The sequence below is a fragment of the Diadema setosum genome, chromosome 8, assembly GCF_964275005.1.
Source record: "Diadema setosum chromosome 8, eeDiaSeto1, whole genome shotgun sequence".
NCBI lineage: Eukaryota > Metazoa > Echinodermata > Echinoidea > Diadematoida > Diadematidae > Diadema > Diadema setosum.
Window position 1 is genome coordinate 27,046,971 of NC_092692.1, and position 19,901 is coordinate 27,066,871.

General features: G+C 41.1%; 1 protein-coding gene across 1 annotated transcript in view; it reads right to left on the reverse strand.

Annotated features, from left to right (window-relative positions):
• LOC140231482 (ankyrin-repeat and fibronectin type III domain-containing 1-like) overlaps positions 1–18,627 on the reverse strand; it is a 68,171-nt gene extending 49,544 nt beyond the window's left edge. Inside the window, exon 1 of the mRNA XM_072311614.1 lies at positions 18,332–18,627. Within this exon, the coding sequence (XP_072167715.1) occupies positions 18,332–18,494 (163 nt within the window). The 5' untranslated portion in view covers positions 18,495–18,627. The remainder of the gene's footprint in view (positions 1–18,331) is intronic.
• Between the last annotated feature and the right edge of the window lie 1,274 nt (positions 18,628–19,901).

A 19,901-nucleotide genomic window follows, 5' to 3' on the forward strand; every position in this document is an offset into this window, starting at 1 on the left:
CTAGAAATGAGTTTGATGTGTTTGGCTGTTGGCTGGGAGTTATATCCCAGCAGGACAGAGTGAAATTCACTTGATGGCCTTTAACCTGTCCGCACCACCCAATACGTCATGATATCACCCAACGGCTAATGCGGTTTAATCACCCAGCGGTCGGTCAATGAGCGAAAGAGGGAGAGAGTTAATGAGTGCTTTGCTTGTTTCTTGATATGTCGTTTCAAGCTTCATCGTGCATTCTGCCCGGTGATAGCTGGAATTAAGATGAAACGCTCCCCCATTGGTTGGAGGGCATCTCGCCCGTCTTCCAGAAAAAGTTGTTGCATCTTTCATGGGGTGTGAAAACGAGATGCGAGGGTTTGGCGGGGAACGGTTGCGTGGCATCCAGAGAGCCGGGCGATGCATAAAAAATGCACCATTGCGTCACTTGAAGACAGGATTCTATCTCACGTCACAACAGGAGATTTTCATTATTAAGCCATGAACATCTTTTCTCTCCCTCTCTCTCTCTGCAACCCAACCTTCTCACCTATTCCTTCCCGATCTATTCCTTTACTGACCTATGTACTTACGTACATCTTTATATTCTAATCTATTTACTAATGTATCTTTTTACCCATATACTTTTTTTCTCTCTTTCTCTAGTTTCCAAAGAATAACAAATATATCAAATAAACTATCTCCTTTTGCCTTTATACCCCTGTAAATATTTGTCTATTACAGGTGGTAGTTTAATTACATGTATATACTTTTGGTTTTAAACTGGCTATATTTTTTTTTTAAATAAGAAAATCATAATATATATCTATATTCATGTAGCTCTATTTTTTTCTCTGTTTTCTTCTCTTTCTCTCTCTTGCACTATATCTCTCACAACTTTGTATCTAATCATACATGCCCTGATAATCAGCAAGTTTTTGTTTTGTGTTTGTTAATTGATTTGTTTTGTTTGTTGTTGTTGTTGCTGTGTTTTGTTTGTTTGTTTGTTTTAGGAAGGGAGAGGGGTAATTTGTGGGCACAGTCATGACAGTAGAGAAAGGAAAGGCATCATATTATCTACAGCCCCCTTCTAAGGTTCTGTCCTTTGACCATAAGCTGGCAAATCATTTGTCACTAAGATGCCCGAGTTGTTCATCTCAGCATTAGCTCAGACAACAGTAACAACAGCATAAAAACACAAGCAAGAGAGTGAACGATCTGCTCTGACGTGGGGTGTAGACATTCCACTTTCGCCAGTCATCAATAGTTAACCATTCGGACCCCCCACTCCCCACCCCACCCTTCCCTATCCCCCCCCCCCCTCCTTCGGGCCAAGTAGGTAAGACGTGGCCCCCAGTATGGAGAGATCTCGCAGGCAGGCGCTGAGGCTTAAGAGACATTCAAGAATAAATTGTTTGTATTTGTTTTGTTGTCCACTGAGAGCTGTTGACAATCTGTGCTTGCCCCCATGTCCCAAAATACCACACAGTTACACAAACACGCAAACAAGCCTTTGCAGCCGCACATACACATACACACTCACACACACGGACACACCCTAAAGAGTACAAACAAGGCCACTTGTGACGAAAATGGATTAAATATAAAACTGGCACAAACAAACAAGTGCATTTAAAGAAAAAGAAAAAAAAGATGAAGTGAACAATAACTGCGTGGTGTTAGAGTGCTATTTATGTCCAGGAAATGGGCCGACTGAAATAGAGGCAAGGGGGCTGGATAGTGACGAAAACGGAAAAGTGAGCATCAATAGATCAAGGATTTGCCGATGGATGATATTGTGATTGCTTCCTAATTAAGTACTGCATCAAATCCTACATCAACAGACATGATGGAGAAACTTACACACCGTAAAGAGGATTCTTGCTCTGTACAAACACCTGATCACAAATTCCTCAAATTCACAGGTTATGTATTACGATCTCTAGATAATTACACAGCAGATAGATTCTGTACTTACTGTATACTGTAAGAGTGGATATTTTCGTGTGAGTAATTTTTTTTTTTTTTTTTTTGCACTCGGCCGGGTAAGATGAGCTTCACATGTTTTTAATTCAGTGGAATCAAGACATCAACTACTGGAACATATGGCAAGCAAAACTATTCATATACTTTTATCTTTGCACCAGTTTCTGGTTACGCGAAATGTGCGAAAATTGCAACACCGCGAAAATTTCCACTTTTACAATACAACATATACTTTGTAGGGTTTTTACTTTCACGAATTTCACAAGTCGGGTGCCATTCACAAACTTAACAGCATACGAGAATATTAGCTCTGATCCCAACATACATGCGATGTACATGTGTATAATATTTCTCCGTTCAACAATAAACTTAACACACACAACTCCATTAACAGTCCCATGCATCCCCGCATCATATTCTCAACCTCATTCTTTAACCTCCCCCCCCCCCCAACAAGAAAAAAAGAAAAGAAAAGAAGTATGCATTATCTTAACACAGTTGTTGGATATTAAAAAAAAGAAGAAGTAATAACAAACTTGGGTCACAATTCACAGCCTTCTCTAGTCCCATCCTACTTTCTCCCATGTTGGCACTCACACATGGCTGTGCCCAGTGTCAAACAAATTTGCCTTACTAATGACAATCTTTACCTGTGATGAACAATCTCATTAGGCTTACGCGACATCCTCTGTTGCTCGTTTGGCCGTGGCAGCCAGGCGTGGACGGTGGATCATCAGGAGCCGTGATGGTCAAATGACCACTGGCCGACAATGAACCCAGAAACCTTTCTCTTCAATCTGGCCTAGTCTTGCAAAATAGACTTCCTTTCCTTGTGATGAGCATATACAAGTATTCGTACCAGGACAAACAAGAGAAGAAATTCAATTGTCTACCATTGGTGGCAGCTCGGTTGCATGAAAACTCAGTCTAAGAATAGTAACAACAATGGAAAGCGGTATGACAACAAGCCGAAATAGTGAAAGTAAGTGGGCTGTCTGCCTTGTGATCACAACATTTACTGATTCCTTTCATAGTGAACTTGGGCCTGTCATGTTTCTGATTAGACAAGATCATACACTAGTTTAATTCCCCCAGGACCACCAACTTGATATAGTGCCAATGGTATCTCATGCATTACAGTTGTCAGTTGAAGTTAAAGGGTTAATAAGTCGACCCCTCCACTTTCGGTAAACGACCTGCAAATGCATTCCTCGCAAGGCAATCAAAATGGTGAGCATGCCAGAATTTGCATCAAATTGTTCCCTCCTACTTTACAGCAAATAAGACATTTCTCCTGCATATTCCTGTTTCTTCCCTTGGTGGTGGCCTCTTCCATTACACTCATAAATCACAAACATGTACAATTACCCTACCGACTTTTACGCTCAGTGTGTCACAGATGAAGACGTACAATGCAGATGAGCGATTCAACCAATGAGGACTACATCTAGCAGAAACTAAATGACGCTGCTAAGCATACCAAACTTGCCACATTTTTGTTTTGTTCAAATGACAGAAATCGTGTTTAAAAGTATATCTCAAACCTTGACACTGGCAATAAAGTGATAACAGAGAAGGGGGAAAAAAAGAAGACAAAAATTTTGACGATGAGACAGCTTACGCTCATCGCTGTATTGACTTTTTCCAATTTCACGCACGGCCGGGTAGATCAGTCCAGAAGGCGACATCATGGGAAGACTGTCGGGGTGTACTGGATGATGACGATTCTTCCACTTTCACACCACTTTCTCTCACTGTACTCCACCCGGATGGTCGGCCTCATTTGGGGGGGGGGGGGGGGTGATGATCAACCTCGAGGGGGAAAAACTGTATCATCATATCATCCTTGACGCCACATTGGTGAGGAGAGAAGGTGTCATGACATGAAAATCAACATGTGGTAAATGTGCCACTTCTCAGGTGTCGATATGACATGATGATATTCGCTGGCGGATCACTGCTATCGTTATTGCTCGTAAAGTTTTAAAGGCTGGAATGTATAAGTACGTGCGCGTGCCTATTGATGTACATGCATTAGATATTCATGCCTGTGGGACTGTGTATGGGTGTGTGAGTGAGTGCGTGTATGAGCACTCGTATGTGTGAATAAAACAATCTGGGTTGAAAGTGTTAAGTATGAAACAGTTTTTGCACTTTATCATATTCTCTTTGAATGTTTAAAATGTCTTCTAGCAGCCTTTATACACACACACACATGCACACACACATACCCCACACACACATACCCCCCACACACATACCCCTCCCCACACACACACACACACACACAAGATTTTGTTTAAACAACAGCCATGAACTTGATGTGGTAACATGTTCACCTTGCGAGTGAATTATATCCTACAAATCACTGTTTCATCACTGACAAAGTTATATAGCAGCAAATGAGTTAACATCTACTGCTGAAGGTACCAATGACAACAGTGGTATCTCCAGTGGTGCAGTAACATCAATGTGGCTGTGTGGGACTGAGCTTTAAGAATCATTCTGCCCACAGTACTTGTTGTACTCCAATATGAACAAAGATTCCAGCAAAGTGTAGCACTGAGGTATGTGGTAGTTTCTCAAGACAGGTAAGACACATTTCTTGTTTGTTGTCAAAAGAGGGCTCTCTACAACATACAACTGGAATGAAGCAGACTCATGAGTGGAATACACCTGACATGACAGGCAGAAGAAAGGCAGGAAAGGAGTGTATGTGTGCAACACACAGAGAATGGCATGGATAATTAACTTATCAACGATATTTCACATCATGGATCAAAATGTAACAGGAACAAATGATTTTAAAAACTGTCGGAAGCTATCCTTATAAACATTCAACCAAGTGATAAAAAGGAGTTCTAAATTAAAATGGGATCTGGCCACAGCCAAAAAGTAAAAAAAAAAAAAAATGAATTGCACTGCAAAGAAAAATGATGAGACCATGACCTGGAAAAGGATGGCAATGCAACATCCTAACCATAAACTTGTTTATTACAAAAATTAAAAAACATTTAAAGAAAAAAAAAAACAAAACTGTTTTTCTTCTGTTTTTACATCCATAAAATTTGCAGGAGTGCTCATTAGCTCTCCTTGAGAGGCTCGTGGTACTGACTGACGAACGTAAAGTGACAATGACATTAGGTTTGACCAGGACTTGACCCCCCCCCCCCATCACTGAAACAGAAAAATGAAAAACTGAGCCGCTTATTTCTGCTTTGGCCATCATAAACGTCATGTCTCCAGTTAAATTCGAAGTCTGTTTGTTTTGTTTGTTGCAGTTTCTTTGTGCGTGTTGGTCTGTGTGATTTTCCTGCAAAAAAAAAAGTCCCCCCCCCAAAAAAAAAAAAAAAATCCAGTCTTCCATCATTTTTCTTGTTTGTTAGTATTTGGATGGATGACGCTTTCATGTCATAAAACAGTTGGCGTTACTAATGACAATTTGCTTGTGATGAACCACCTCATCAAGGCTCACACGTCATTTCCCCGGCGCTCCTGCAGCAAAATGCAAAAAGCGTCACCCAGGCGTGGTCGCCAGGATAATCACGGAAAGTGATGGGCCAGTTAGCACAGGCCAGAAACCAGGGTGGGCAACCTTTCCGCCCTTTGTTAGTCTTGTCAACGAGACTGGCTTGTTTGTCTGTTTTTATCTCCCACTTGTCACACTTAAACCATCAGGCAAATTGAAGGGTAGAATATGAATAATGACGATACACCCCTTCTTTGAGCGAAGTTTTGGACTCATAAATATTGAAATTATGTTTCCAGCTACCTCACAGGGAACTAATTCTCCACGAGCCTAGGAAGTCTTATCATTTTAGTTTTATTTTTTTTAAGTAACTAGTATAACCTAATGCCTGTCAGTTGTTGTCTCAAATGAGTAATCTACATGGTATTTGACTGCAACCACTAAAAAAATCTAGTGAAATAGAAGTATGTCAAGTTGCTAATAGCCCTTGTTTTTGCCTAATGAGCACAAATTAATCCTAAGTTTGAATCCAAAGACATTTAGTCCATGGGCCAGGCCAGATATTGGTACCATCTGAGGTGGCAATACCTTTTTGGTGTCATTTTGTTTGTCGGGCATAGATATGCTTATCAAGCTATGATAGCATTTCCAAATGAGTAGCTTAGTCATAATGAATGAATTTTAAACCAATTTGGTCTCGTTGTTATATCCCTGTACTTCTGAATCGAGACCAACCGCTATACAAAGAAGAGCACTGTCTTCTTTATATTCACAGGTGTTCTGTTGTAAACACGGTGTGCTTAGTCTTTATTCAAGGAAGCGAAGGGAATATCCAAGGGTTATGATGTCCACAGCGCTTAGTCTAATATTCAAGACGGCGAAGGGAATATCCAAAGCTTATAATACAGTGTATATCCCTTTATCTAAAAACAACAACAACAAAAAAGCAATTTCTCGAGAATTTTAGCGTATTTTTCAATCATTTATCATTTTCCGGTGAAAACGCTACGGTGAAAATGCTAATACCACGCCAAAGTCGCTTTATTTCCATCCAACAATGAAAGATTATGCAAAAACAATGTACCGGTACACTACAATACATTATACTTAATAATGTAAATGAACAGAGTGATTTTTGTTTAAAACTGATGTATTTGTTGAGAGGGTGGTATAAAAACAGTATAGATAATCCCTTTTATTAGGAACTTTAGATATGATAGCGGTACATTGTTCTAGATAAAGACTAAGTGCACCGCGTGACAGCTGTGGACATCATAACCCTTTGGATATTCCCTTCGCTGCCTTGAATAAAGTCTAAGCGCACCGCGTTTACAACAGAACACCAGTGGACATACAGAAGGCAGTGTGTGCCACAGAACTCTTACATCTGTGGGCAGTGCTCGTATTTTGTATAGCGGTTAGTTTCGATTCAGAAGTATAGGGTTATAAAAACGAGACCAAGTTGGTTAAAAATTCATTTATTATGACTAAGCTACTCATTTGGAAATGCTATCATAGCTTGATAAGCGTATCTATGTCCGACAAACAAAATGACACCAAAAAGGTTTTGCCACCTCGGATGGTACCAACAACCCATTTTTCGGGTCTTGGCCCATGGACTAATTGTACCCAAGCAGCTCTAGTAATCTTTTGTCTGTTCACACATAGCTTATTGCTTAACTGTGCCTTAAAATTTCCCAGCTCCACGCTGAAAAAAACAAAAAACACAACAACCTTGGATCAATCTCCCCCACCCCATCCCATTCAACTCCCGACCCATCAAAGAGATCTTGTAAACTTCTGGAAGAAGTTATACATAGACCCTCACACTGACACTCTGTGGACAAGGCATGTTGAAACTACAAACTAACATGATCTTGACTGAAAGCTGATCACGTTTGTAAAGAATGATGCTGATATTGTCCCACAAAGGCTACACAAATCTGATCAAGACTAAGGCACTCGGGTCTCTGGGACCCTTTCCTCAGCTTTTTGGGACTTTTACCTGTTGTTTGACCAGCAGAGGGGTGCAACTTCCTAGACATGGCACCTAAAGGCATTACCTCTTCATTCTAAAACCATGTTTTCATGCACCCCAAAGTTTACACCGAGGCAGATATGCACCCCTTAACGCTTCAATATCCCTCCTTCTCCCCTCCCCTCCTCCTCCTCCTCCCCTTCCTCCGTCTCTCCTTACACATCTCATCTAATCGACTTGAAGCAAGAGCCGGAGATTGGAGAAACAAAGTCTTTACGGCGTTAAAAGTGGAACACATTTATCTCGTGCCCGCATTCTCCCCCCTACCCCCCAATGCAATTGCAATTGTGGGGCGATATGAACATTTGCAGAGAATGTGAGGTTGCAATTTGCTCTGATATCTTGGTGAGAAGTATGCCACGTGTGACCCGTGTCATCCTCCCCTACTTTCTTGTCCCGTAAATGTTTGTCTGCTATGAGCCTCGTTGCCACACAACGGAGATAAAAAAAACAGGAATACCCGGGCAGCCGGGGAATTGCGCTGACGTCACATCAAGTGCGCAATTGCGAGATACATTCGACGGGGTCGCTCTGGAGGAGGCGTTGCCTGCGGATACCCAGAAACACACACACACACCCCATGCTTAAAACATATAACAGATATTTTTGAACATGCGAAATCCCGTCACTGATTGTATGCTTATCTCTGTTATGCTCAAAAAAGTTGAACCCTACACTACTCAGAGAGACTAGCATAATTAGCTGATGGGACACTGATGCATTGATGTGAGTGTGCACTGGCAGCCGATCGCAAACCATGATTGGGGCAATAATGCAACTTTATGCAAACGCCTGTACGGTAAATTTACCACCTCAATAAGTTGTGGCTGTGGTGCAAAAAGTTGCCTTCTTTCTTCAGCAACGGTCAACTGAGAATATTGATGACAATTGAGAAAATGTGTTTCAGACTAAACTGCTATGCCTACCACATGTTTGAGCTAGTATCTGGCATAAACTTTTCTCATGTCCCTTTACATCTTAAGAGAAATTACACTTACTTTCAGCAGGTAAAACTATGTTGCTGCACTTTGAAATAATTGATTAAGATCAACAAAGAAACATCTCAAATCTGAAGATTTGATGACAATGACCACAAGCACATACCCCGCAGCTCAATCATGAGTGTTCATACTGAACAAATAGACATCGCCTGACCACTTAATGCTCTTCACCAATGATTAGGCAATTAATATCAACTACTAAGGATCCCTTACAACCTTTGAACTCATCAAGACCTAGAAAAAAATTCTTGTGGTTTCATGCTGTGTCTTTCAATGGAATGTTTACTATTCACTGACAGTGCTTCACAAGGTTTGGGGCCCTTCTCTGTTCAGATATTGTTGTTTATTCCTGTAGCAGAATTTTTCAAAATCCACCTGATTGCTAAAGCTGTATCTGACTCCCAAACTGGCAACCTTTTTTTTTTCATGTAAATTTCTTTCAGATTTCAGTTGGATAAATTTAACAGGTGACCTCCAACCTTCCTCTGAGACAAGATGTGCATTGAAATTCAAAGGCACCGTGATAAAATAAGCAAGACTCCCCCCCCCCCACACCTTCCTGAATTGACAGGTTAAAATGACGCCCTTTAATCCAGTTTACACACATTGCAATAAGATCTTTTTAAACATTTCCATTCCAGCATAGAGATGATGAAGCTTCTCTCTCTCTATCATTCTCCTCCTCATCATCATCCTCTTCTACCTCCCCTCTCTCCCCTGCATCTTTTCTCTTACTTACAAGGTGCAATTTTGATGGCAGGTGGGATGTGCTTCTTGTTTTTCTTTCGCCGAAAACTCATCTCGCGCTTGACGACTTGCCATCCGCTGCTGGTCAGAGTGGTTGGGAAGCGCTTCGGCTCAGGCATTGAGGCGGGGTCCAATCGTCTGCACCGGGGGTAAGCTCTCTGCTGGCGCACCGGATCGGAAAGGAGAAGGGACCCGTGCCAAAGGTGAATCGATCGTCCCAGAGCGGTCTGCTCGACCGCGAGGGAAATTTCCGCAAAGACGGTCCGAGAAGGGACGCATCAATGGCCTTCCCTGGTCCTCAAGGCGGGGGCAATATCAGTGGTGCTTCGGCAGATGATATATCCTTGTTTTTTACTTCTCAGTAATCCCATCTCACAGTGGTAAGGCAAGAGCTAACAGCAATCACTGTTGGCATAGATGATATTCATTAGCATTCTTCATTTGTTGGATTTTCCGAATGATGCCTGCGCACCGGTGGGCCAACTGATCTGCTAACACTCCAAAACTTGTTCCCTTCATACATGCGACAACAATTTCGAGAAGAAATCACATCCTAAATGCAAAGCTTCTGTGGCTGTGTGGGAGAATGAACTGTGTCAGCTTGCTGATGGTTAATTCCCTCCCTAAAATAGTCTTTCATTTGACCAAAGAAAAAAAAAAGAAACGATCTCTCAGGAAGGAATGGGCAAACAACTCTCCATGGCAGTCCCATAAAACTCCATTCATATTGGCACATCTAACACAACAGCTTCATTCGCCCGTCCGTGCGATGCCGGCTTTTCTTCAACGGCACCACAGCGCCTTACTCCACTCAGTGATGTTTGAGCCAATGAGAGAGCCGGAGCAAAAATGAGACAGAGACCTTAACCTCAACTCTGAGTAAAAGCTAGAGAGAGAGAGGGAGGGGGAGAAAGAGAAAGAGATAGAGATAGGGAGAGATGGGTGAGTAGTTGAGGGAGAGTGGGTTCAGAGATGAAGAGAGAGAGAGCAGCAGCACCGAGAACTGAAAATGAGCTCTCTCCACAATCCACATACATTCCTCCGACTTCAAACTTTTGACGCAAGTTTTTCCCCTCACACTCCCTCGTGGCTTGCACAAATTGCTAGGGTGGTGAACCACACCGGTGTCACACGTCGAAGCGTCAAAGTGACGTTTTTGAAATGTTAGTCAATACAGGATCCGGTCGCCCCGAACAGTATTACATCACAGGCCTGCGCTTTCTTTCTTGGGGGCCCCTCTAAGGCCTATCAATATTCAACATGTTCAGCAACTGCTAAGAGTTAAGGTTAAAGAGTTAATAATTGAAGTTGCACAGTGACACGGTACACTTGTTTTCCATCTTCTTGCGCATCTGCACACTGTTTGTTTTTGCCGAGACAAAATTCCACCACAGCCTGCTGGCAAACTGGCAAAATATCGCCAGCAACTATTCCCAATCACAACACAGCCAGACTAATGTTTACAACTGACGCGATGATTCCATTTCACGATGCGGATCCAAATGTTAATGATGAAGAGACCCAGAAAAATGAACCTCTCTTTAATCGGACATGCCCATCAAAGGATGAATACTTCATCCACCTTCCCACTTTCTCCTTCCACAGCACCTCGGGAGTCAATCTCCGGTGGGAAATGTTCCTCCTGGGAGCATAAATTCAGTATGCATCCTCACAGCATTATGCGACATGCCAATCTAATTAAGCGGGCTATTAACCTGTCTATCTTTTGAAATTGTCAACCACTCCTCACCACCGCTTGGATTCTCTGTGGCTTGTTGTAACTTGTACATTTTCCTTCTCCAAAAAATCCATGCATTACTGCAAGAGTTCAGAGAGAGAGAGAAAATAAAAATAAAGGGAGAGAAACCGAGAAGATTTTATACACTGTACCAGAACTGGGCCTTCAGAAACTGTGTCGTAAACACAAAAAGTTCACAGGCGTATTCGGAAGAAAGGAGTGTAGCTGTGGCTATTCAATGACCAAGGTCGGACAAGTGAGACAGAACAAAGATACCGTGGCCTTCGAAACCCTGCAAATATAGCAGGGAAAAGCTTTCTCCGGTCGGATGAGATTAATGAAAATTGAGTGACATTGCGATGCTCTCACAGTCCCGGCGTAACACTATCTCGTGCTCATCTCTTCTTTGATATCGAAGCAACTTCCAATTAATTCCTGCCTTCTCCCGGTAACGCTCCGCCTAATATAGCGCACATCCCACTCGGTGAACCGGAGCTGCAAAACAAAAGGTACATTCCCCACAATTCTGTCGTGACAAAATAGCGCGGCGCAACAAGGGCCGCCTCAGATATTTGATTCCAACGGCTCTATCCCCTCCCCTCTGGGTATTCTGATATGAACGCTCAAAATAGCCCCTCGGTTTCCTTTTTTGGGAGGCATCCCATCCATGATGCTATCATGACAGGGATTATCTCTGTCGACCAAAATAGCTTCAGATCGACTAAATCCGCAAATTAATTATGATTTCTTGGCACAGTTTGATGCTAGTTAAACCCCTTGCTCTGTTATCCATCTTTTACTTTGAGCAGTGGTATCCACATCTAATCTACTATACGGCACTATTTTTCATCAGCTGACCTGTGGCTACCATCAGGTGAAAGTCTACCTACAATGCAACTACACAAGACCCGTGCTCAAACATCTCTTGCATGGTATCAACATCATCATACACTACAAAAGTACCTTCGATTCAAGATTTACATTAGGAATGAGCTCGATGACGCAGGAGAAAAAAACGAGGACAGACCTGTATCATGCAAATCACCCTTACTACAACCATGGCACTATAGCCGCTACTTCGCATCTTATGTGAGTGTCCAGCTTGGTTTGACCCATCTCTGCTGAGATTCCACTTGCAGTGTGTTCTTATTATAAAGCAAGGTGATGCTGCTAAAAAGAAAACAACAACAAAAACAACAACTCCCACTTAACACAGGTGGGTGTTGTCTTGCAGAAACTTTTGCTCCAGAACTGTTTGAAAAACACATGAAAATCTGTTTATAAATATTTGAACCATTTCCTCAAATACACACAAATATCACCCCTCCCCCCCCCCCCAAAAAAAAAAAAAAAAATATGTGTGTCCTGTGTGCAAGAAGGAAGTTAGCAGGTGGAGCATTGGATCTGTACAATAATGAAAACAAGATAAAGAAAAAGTATTGTAGCCTAAATACAGCAAGGTACTTGTGTACCTAAAAGCACAAATGCTCATGAATAAACACAACCCCCGCATATTAAACATACATACACACACATAAGCAAGTAGGTCCAAATAAAGGGGGGGGGGGGGGAAAGAGTGTGTCCTCAAACGGCCTTGCGTTTAGATTTGAGAGGCTGACCCAGGGGTCCTTGCTACATCTCTCCATTGCACACTGATGCTTGCTGAACGGCGCCGCTCCCGCAATTTATCACAAGAGAGGGAGCAGGGTATTGGGGGGGGGGGGGGAAGGGAGGGAAAGAGGGGACGGAGAAAGAGGAGCATGGGGAACAGAGGGGTGCAAAAAATGAAGAGCCTATGAGGGTGAAAAGGAATTAGAAAGAGTAAAAACAGGAAAGAAAAGAAAACAGAGAAAGCTAGAGGATGGGTAATGAAGGGAGTCAGAAAAAAAGAGAAAGTGAAATATAAAGATGATCGACCATTTAGCAAGAGCTTTCACTACACTCTATTTCTCCCCTCTCCATCTGTCGATCTGTTTTGCAAGAGAGGTAAGTGGTTAGAGGCCTTGCTGATACTCACCCCCCCCTCATATTTTTTATACTTTATTCCTCTATTTACTGTCCTTCTCCCCGCCCCCCTTTATTTTTCTCATCTCTCTCCCCCCTTTAGAGCATTTTTGTGTCTCTGCCTCTGTTTACTCAGACCCCTCACTCGACAACCTCTCTCGGCGCTCCGTGACGGCACCGTGAGATGCTGCGAACCAACCATGCATGCTCCGCATCGCTTCGATGGGATGAAATTATGTCTGTGTCATTTATCCCACTTGGATATTTTTCTATCCTCTTCCTTTTTTTTTCTTTCTCTCCTAATCTCTCCTAACTCTGTCCCTCTCTACCTTTCTTCTCTCAAAGTAGTGTATGGTTCCCCCCTGAACATGGCGGTTCATCTGCGTTTCATTCCAGGCGCCTCTGCTCATGCATAATGATGCAGATGAGAAGCTTGCAGCAGACTACTGGTGTGCACATTTCATTAAAGGTGCAACCCTCCATTGGCAAGACAACCTCAGAGACAAATAGTGCTGTATTAGAGTTATTATGTTGAAATATATGCTCAGACAGACATATTCATGAAGAGATAGATTGATCTATAAATCGATAGATAGATAGATAGACAGACAGATAGATTAATAGCATAAATATATTGATAGATTGCTGATTGATGGAGATAGATAGATAAAATGATTGATTGATTAATAGATGAATAGAAGATATACACAGATGGATGAATAGAAGATATGCATAGATAGATAAATGGATAGATTGATAGATAGAGAGATAAATAGATAGATATATCATGCAATATTATTGAAATGATGACAACGCAACAGAAGCTATTGAGATTGCATCGAAGTGGGTAGAAAATCATCAGCATCTCCACTCTACCATACTGTCACTATCTCTTCAGTCAATACCACACATCACCATTTCCATCACAAATCCCTATCACATTAATCATGATTAATATCAATATATCATCACCATGAAGACCCTGGAAAGCAGCCAGGGTGGTGGAATTTGCCAAGTCTTATGTCACAGATTCTAATCATTATCACTTCAACAAAAGTGCTCTGACCTTTGCACTTTGAACCTTGTGCCCAAATATATACGTCAAGAGAAATTAAAACAACAGAGAAAAGCTCCTACAATCACAACAGATGAGAACAGAACAATACAACATGCAAGCTGCACTCCTTTGCTGTGAGTGCATGGTTTATATCAAGTGCACTATTTCAGGTTGAGTCCAACACAGGATGGAGCATCAATAGGGCACTATTGCTGGAGATGCATAGCGCCACCTTGTGACGGAAACAAGAAAGGCAGCATAAAGTGGGTAAATGGCCTCATGCTTGTCCTGAAGTTACTCCCAACAGTACTCGGTTTTGAGAAGTCGACGGAGTGTTCAAACTCTTTGGTTCATCACAAGTCTGTATTCAATGAACAACTCACTATGTAGTTACAGAAGGGCTCAGCTATGAACTGGATGAGTTAATCAATTCCTCACTACAAACAATAATCAAACATGTGCAAACAAAGATTTCAAATTAGTCTCCTATCACTTTTCTAAACTTCGGTTACTAACACTGATCCATGTTACTGTGTATTCAATTCCATGTCACTTGCAAACAATACTATCCAATTGTGGACAAATTATTCTAAATATGCAAATTTTGACAAATTCAAGTCATCATTTTGCTCTTTTCTGATAGGAAAATGCACTAACAAAGTCTGGTCTCTCTTTTTAAAACCCCCACAAATATATATATTTTTTTACTTATTGATTGTAGACAGTGAACTAGCCAATTTCAGTTGGGGAGACAATGCATACTGTATCACAAAGTAAATCATTGCCAGGGATTTTCAATATTTCATAAAACACACATAACAAATTTCGCATATTGTCCACACAGAGTAACAAGTAATCTCACGTCCAAACTCATCTCTGTGCACTGCGATGCTGTTCTCTTTCAATATTTGATGGAAGAAAATTGGAATTCAGTGTACCCCCAGGCTTACTTATGGCATGTGCTATGACAGAAAATATCTTCCTTGCACAAGGGATGGCAGAATAAACTAGAAAAGCACTTGTAAGAGTGTAGACCTCTGCCATGCAGCATATTTCCACCCATAAATACACACATACTGAAAACTCCCAAATTCCTTATATAGAAGCCTTTTGTTTATGTCATCAGCTTCCAACTGCATGGCGCCTCGCTCGAGCAGGGCATGTGCTTTGGAGTGCGTATGCAAACCACAAATAAGCGCAGTTTGAACTCCCAAGTTCAGTGACCCTATATGTCAAAAGATAAAAGAAATCCTTCAAAAATTCATCAAAAAATTCCCTGAAACCAAAAGTTAATCATCTGTTCCTTGTGTCATTCTCAACCTTTCCTGCAAGTTTCATCCGCATGTGTTCACAACTTTTTTGAGTTATTTTGCATACAGACAAACAAACTAACGAACGCCGATGAAAACATAACCTCCATGGCTGAGGTAATGTGTTGGTTGTGCTGTCAATTGCGCTACAAGTATTTCAAACACATCCCACTTTTAAAGTTCTGGAAAAAAATGATATTCTGCAGGCCTAAAAGAAAAAAAAATCAAATAAGGGAGATTAGAACGATGGCAACAAACTACTAAGGTGGCAACATGATAGTAAACCAAGAGTAAACAAACAGTAAACAAACACCCTTTGCGATGACGCACACACCTAGTATGGAGGAAGGAAATCGTGCACGCGTGTCTGTGCACAGCCACGTGCCTCCCGTGACTTGCGCAATCACTGGCTTTGCTGGAACTCGTTTTTTTTTACACGCATATCGCGTATCGCCTCCTCCCGGCTTCGGGGAAATCTGGTCCCCTGTGAAACTAAAGACGCCATCTATTTGTGGCCCGCTCTAATCGGTTGCACATTTTCTTTCCTGCAAAGATGGGAGATTGGTTAGTCGGCAGATTAGCTGACAGAATGAATAAAACAACAACAACACAGAGACAGAAAAAAAAAATCAGAGTGAAAATGAAAGAAATATGTGGTTGAGAAACAAATATACATAGTGAGATATATATATAGATAGATTGATAGATAGATAGATAGATAGATAGATAGATTGATAGATAGATAGATAGATAGATAGATAGATAGATAGATAGATGGATAGATAGATAGAGAGAAAGTGAGATTGATAGATATGCACAAGACAGAAAGAAGAATATAAGAAAAGGAGTCTTGATGATAGAGGTAAATAGAGATAGAGAAAGTACTATGTTACAAAATATTGAATTTGAAATATAGTTATATATAGTTATAAATATAACTCCAGCATTGAAAGATGGGGAGTAACCTATTTCTAAAAAGACAGTATGATATTACTATTTCCATCTCGCATGTGGCCTCACTAAGGAATATACATTCCTCATTAATCCGTTGAGAACGAATCCTGAGTATACTCTGCGAAGTGTCTATGGGAAATGGTTGTTTTAGCAAAATCAGCCCGTCCTCAACAGGTGAACAGTAAACATGGGGACTGTGTACTTGCATATCAGTAGGACAGTGAGATTATTTCTGCAGACTAAAATGAACTCACTTCATTTTTCCCCCTTTTACAAGCAGCTACAAACACATGAAAAAAAAAAAAGAAGAAATCTTACACAAAGACGTCATGTCTTCTTTACTGCAAGACAGAACAACAGACAATCCCTGATGCAACAATTACACACGTGCCATTGTTTTCCGCCTTGCTTTTCACGTGTGTCGCATCGTGTCAACTGCACATTTTCTGGTCATTTGTTTCCCCAATCATATGCCTCTGCCTGAGGGTTTTATCCGATTCACATGTCAGAAATGCGCAAAATTCTCCATTCTCTCTCTCTCTCTTTTCCCATCGTTCCCCATTCCCCTTCTACGTTGTAATCATTCTGGCATTTTATGACGCATTTTGTGGCTCGCAATTCCATATACACTGCATTATCTAATTAAATGTCCTTTTCGCATCGTTGCACCTCATATTTTCATTGTCAATATTTCATTCTTGCGCGTACATGATGTTCGGTTTAATGAGGCGTCGGTGCGTGATATCTATCGACGACAGATGATGATCATCCTCCCGTACGCTCAAACACCCGTGTCCCTTCAAGCTCACGTACGGAATGGTGAGACAAAGTCGTAAAAAGCCAGACACATGTTATCATCATTCCTGTCACAGGCAAAGACAGACAGACAGACAGACAGACAGACAGACACACACAAACCAGACACAAACTCCGCATACACACAAAAACAGAGACGTGCACGCACAAACACACACAAATGCACACACAAGTCCACATGAGTCCACATGAGAAGCATTTTTTTTTGTTTTTTTACAAGTGCACATTTACACACCAAGAATTCAAACAGACAACACTCAAAATGCACAACTGATCGAATGAATTTCAGCGAACATTACACCATACTCAGAATCACCAAAGCGAACCATTTTCAGCAACAATAACCAGTGGAAGTTAAAGTAATTCCTGATTATGATCTATATCAAAATATTAATCAAAACATGTGAAACTGTACAATTCCATAATCTTTAGCTCACAGCTTAATTTTCATTGAAAAAATTCTGCTTATTGTCTGATTTTACTTTACTACAATTAATTTGAACATAAAAAGAGATTCTCTCTTTTAAAGGTCCAGTTTACCTTTGGAAGTGCTGATTTCAAAGATTTTCAAGATATCAGATTTGATGCACATGTGTGGGTCTGTTGTATCACAAAACATCCTACCATATAAAATTTTTGCAATAAAGCCTATAATATGAGGAGATATTAGTGTTTTTCTCAATAAACCGTAACTGTAGACGGTTTAATCCGGAAACATTTTTATTATAACTATTGTTCACATTTTGTGTATTTAACAACACTTAACATTGATTATACGGATTCAAATTTTTACAGTGGTTGTTTCTAGCCCTGACTCACATTTTAGAACTATTTTGAAGCATCAATATTGGGTATTGTTTCATCTGCAAATGGTAAATTATGCCTTGAAGTGAAAAACAACAAAGCATCATAATGCACTCTGCACACTAGTAAAATTGAAAATTGCGTTATTCAGACATTTACTTGACAGCAGCACGAAGAACAGTGAATCATTGATAAGAAATCTTCAAATCTACATTCAATACAACTGGCTGCCCGTCTCTCAAAGTATGCTAACATCTTACTGGCTATGCCTGAATCTGATATATATCATGTATGGCCAGTTTAGTTTTAAGGGAAATTGAAAAGTGAAAAGTCACATTTTGATCTTGGCAAGGCTTAATGAATTTTGGACATTACGATCTCTCACGATGGTGTGCGGATCATGTGACCAATTATTCCTATCCCACGTTACTCACCTACTGAAATGCTTGTGTCGGTCACCTCTTGCAAGAGGCGACGATTCTTTCCCAGCACCTTCTTGAGCGCCAGGAGCCAGCGCTCGTGGGCCCCGCGCAACCGCGGGGACCGGCTGCCGTGTGTCTGGCCAGGCGCGCCCTTGTGATTGTTTCCGCTTCGCATTTTGTGCCGAGCTGGTTGTCGGTTTCTCTCGAGCGTCTGTCCTCTTTTGAGAAAAGTTTCAAGTGCACTTTTTTTGGTCCTCACAAAGAAATACCCTCAGTCGACTTCTTCCTTATCTTTGTTGGGCCTTCATGAGGATGAGCTACTACGGTCTCTGGTTGCTGGGGTTTTCTCTCCTAGAAGTCTGTATCAAAGAAAAAAGTTGGGGTGGGGTTGGAGAGAAGACAATAGAACAGATAAATGATATTGGAAATAGGATAGGGATTTCATCGAGGAAAACAAAAACTAACAAACTGCTGGGATTAGAAACATGAAGACTATAACAATGAATTGGAAGAGAAAATTTCATCTGACACCCAGCATTTGCGGAATATGGCCATGAACTCTCAACTTCCACTTCTGATTGGTCGACATACAAAAGTCACTGATTGCCCCTGACTTGCAATAGAGTTTGGGGTTTGGCTAGGGTTTCATGCTCAAGGGTCGTGGCACAAAATGATGGTTATGACTTACAATGTGATGATAGATATTATCATATTCAATTCAATAAAAGTATACAATACCAATATTTTGAGATTAATAAATAACATATCTGTACTTTGGACTACTTTGCATAAATTTCTTTAATCTCAATTATCATAATTCATAAATGATATTAAAGAAAGATGGCTATGTGATATAAAAGAAGAAAATCACAGGCAGGAAGAAAAAGACAGAGGGCTCATCCTAGCGACTATGGCTGCATCACGCAATGAATTACTGACCAAAGGAGACAAACTGGACAGCTACAGGCCACATCAAAGAGGTGGTCACTCTATGAGGGTCATCGACACATTCTGACTCTCCAGAGGAATTTCTGCAATGGCTGCACAAAGCAGGTGACCACCATGAAAGGGTTGACTGCAGTAAAGTAAGCAGTTTTAACTGATGTGATACTCTTCACAGTCACCATAAATACTCCACTCAGGGCATCTATCTCTGAAGGGCTCCCTCTTTAGACTCTGACAGGTTAGTCACAGTACATAGGAGGAACACGTTTGTATCTGGCATTGATCCTATTACTCTTTTCTGTATCAGAGAAGTGGTCACTACACAGAGTGTGTGCATGCTCACAGATTGACCGAACATGGAAGGGGTTATGAAAAAAAAAGATGCCCAAGTTTACATATAATTTGTTTTAAGGAACATGCTTCACACATAAAAAACAAACAAACAAGCTAAACAACTGCTGTCACTCGTTCAATAAGAGATTGTAATTTGAAGCAATATCGATGAAAAAACAACAACCAAACAAACCCCAAAATGAGACCAAGAGCTTTCAAAGAATGTAAACTATGTGACTGTCATTTCAACTCCTAATGTTGATGTGACATTTGAGACTGGGTTATATGGAGGTAGAACTCGGCA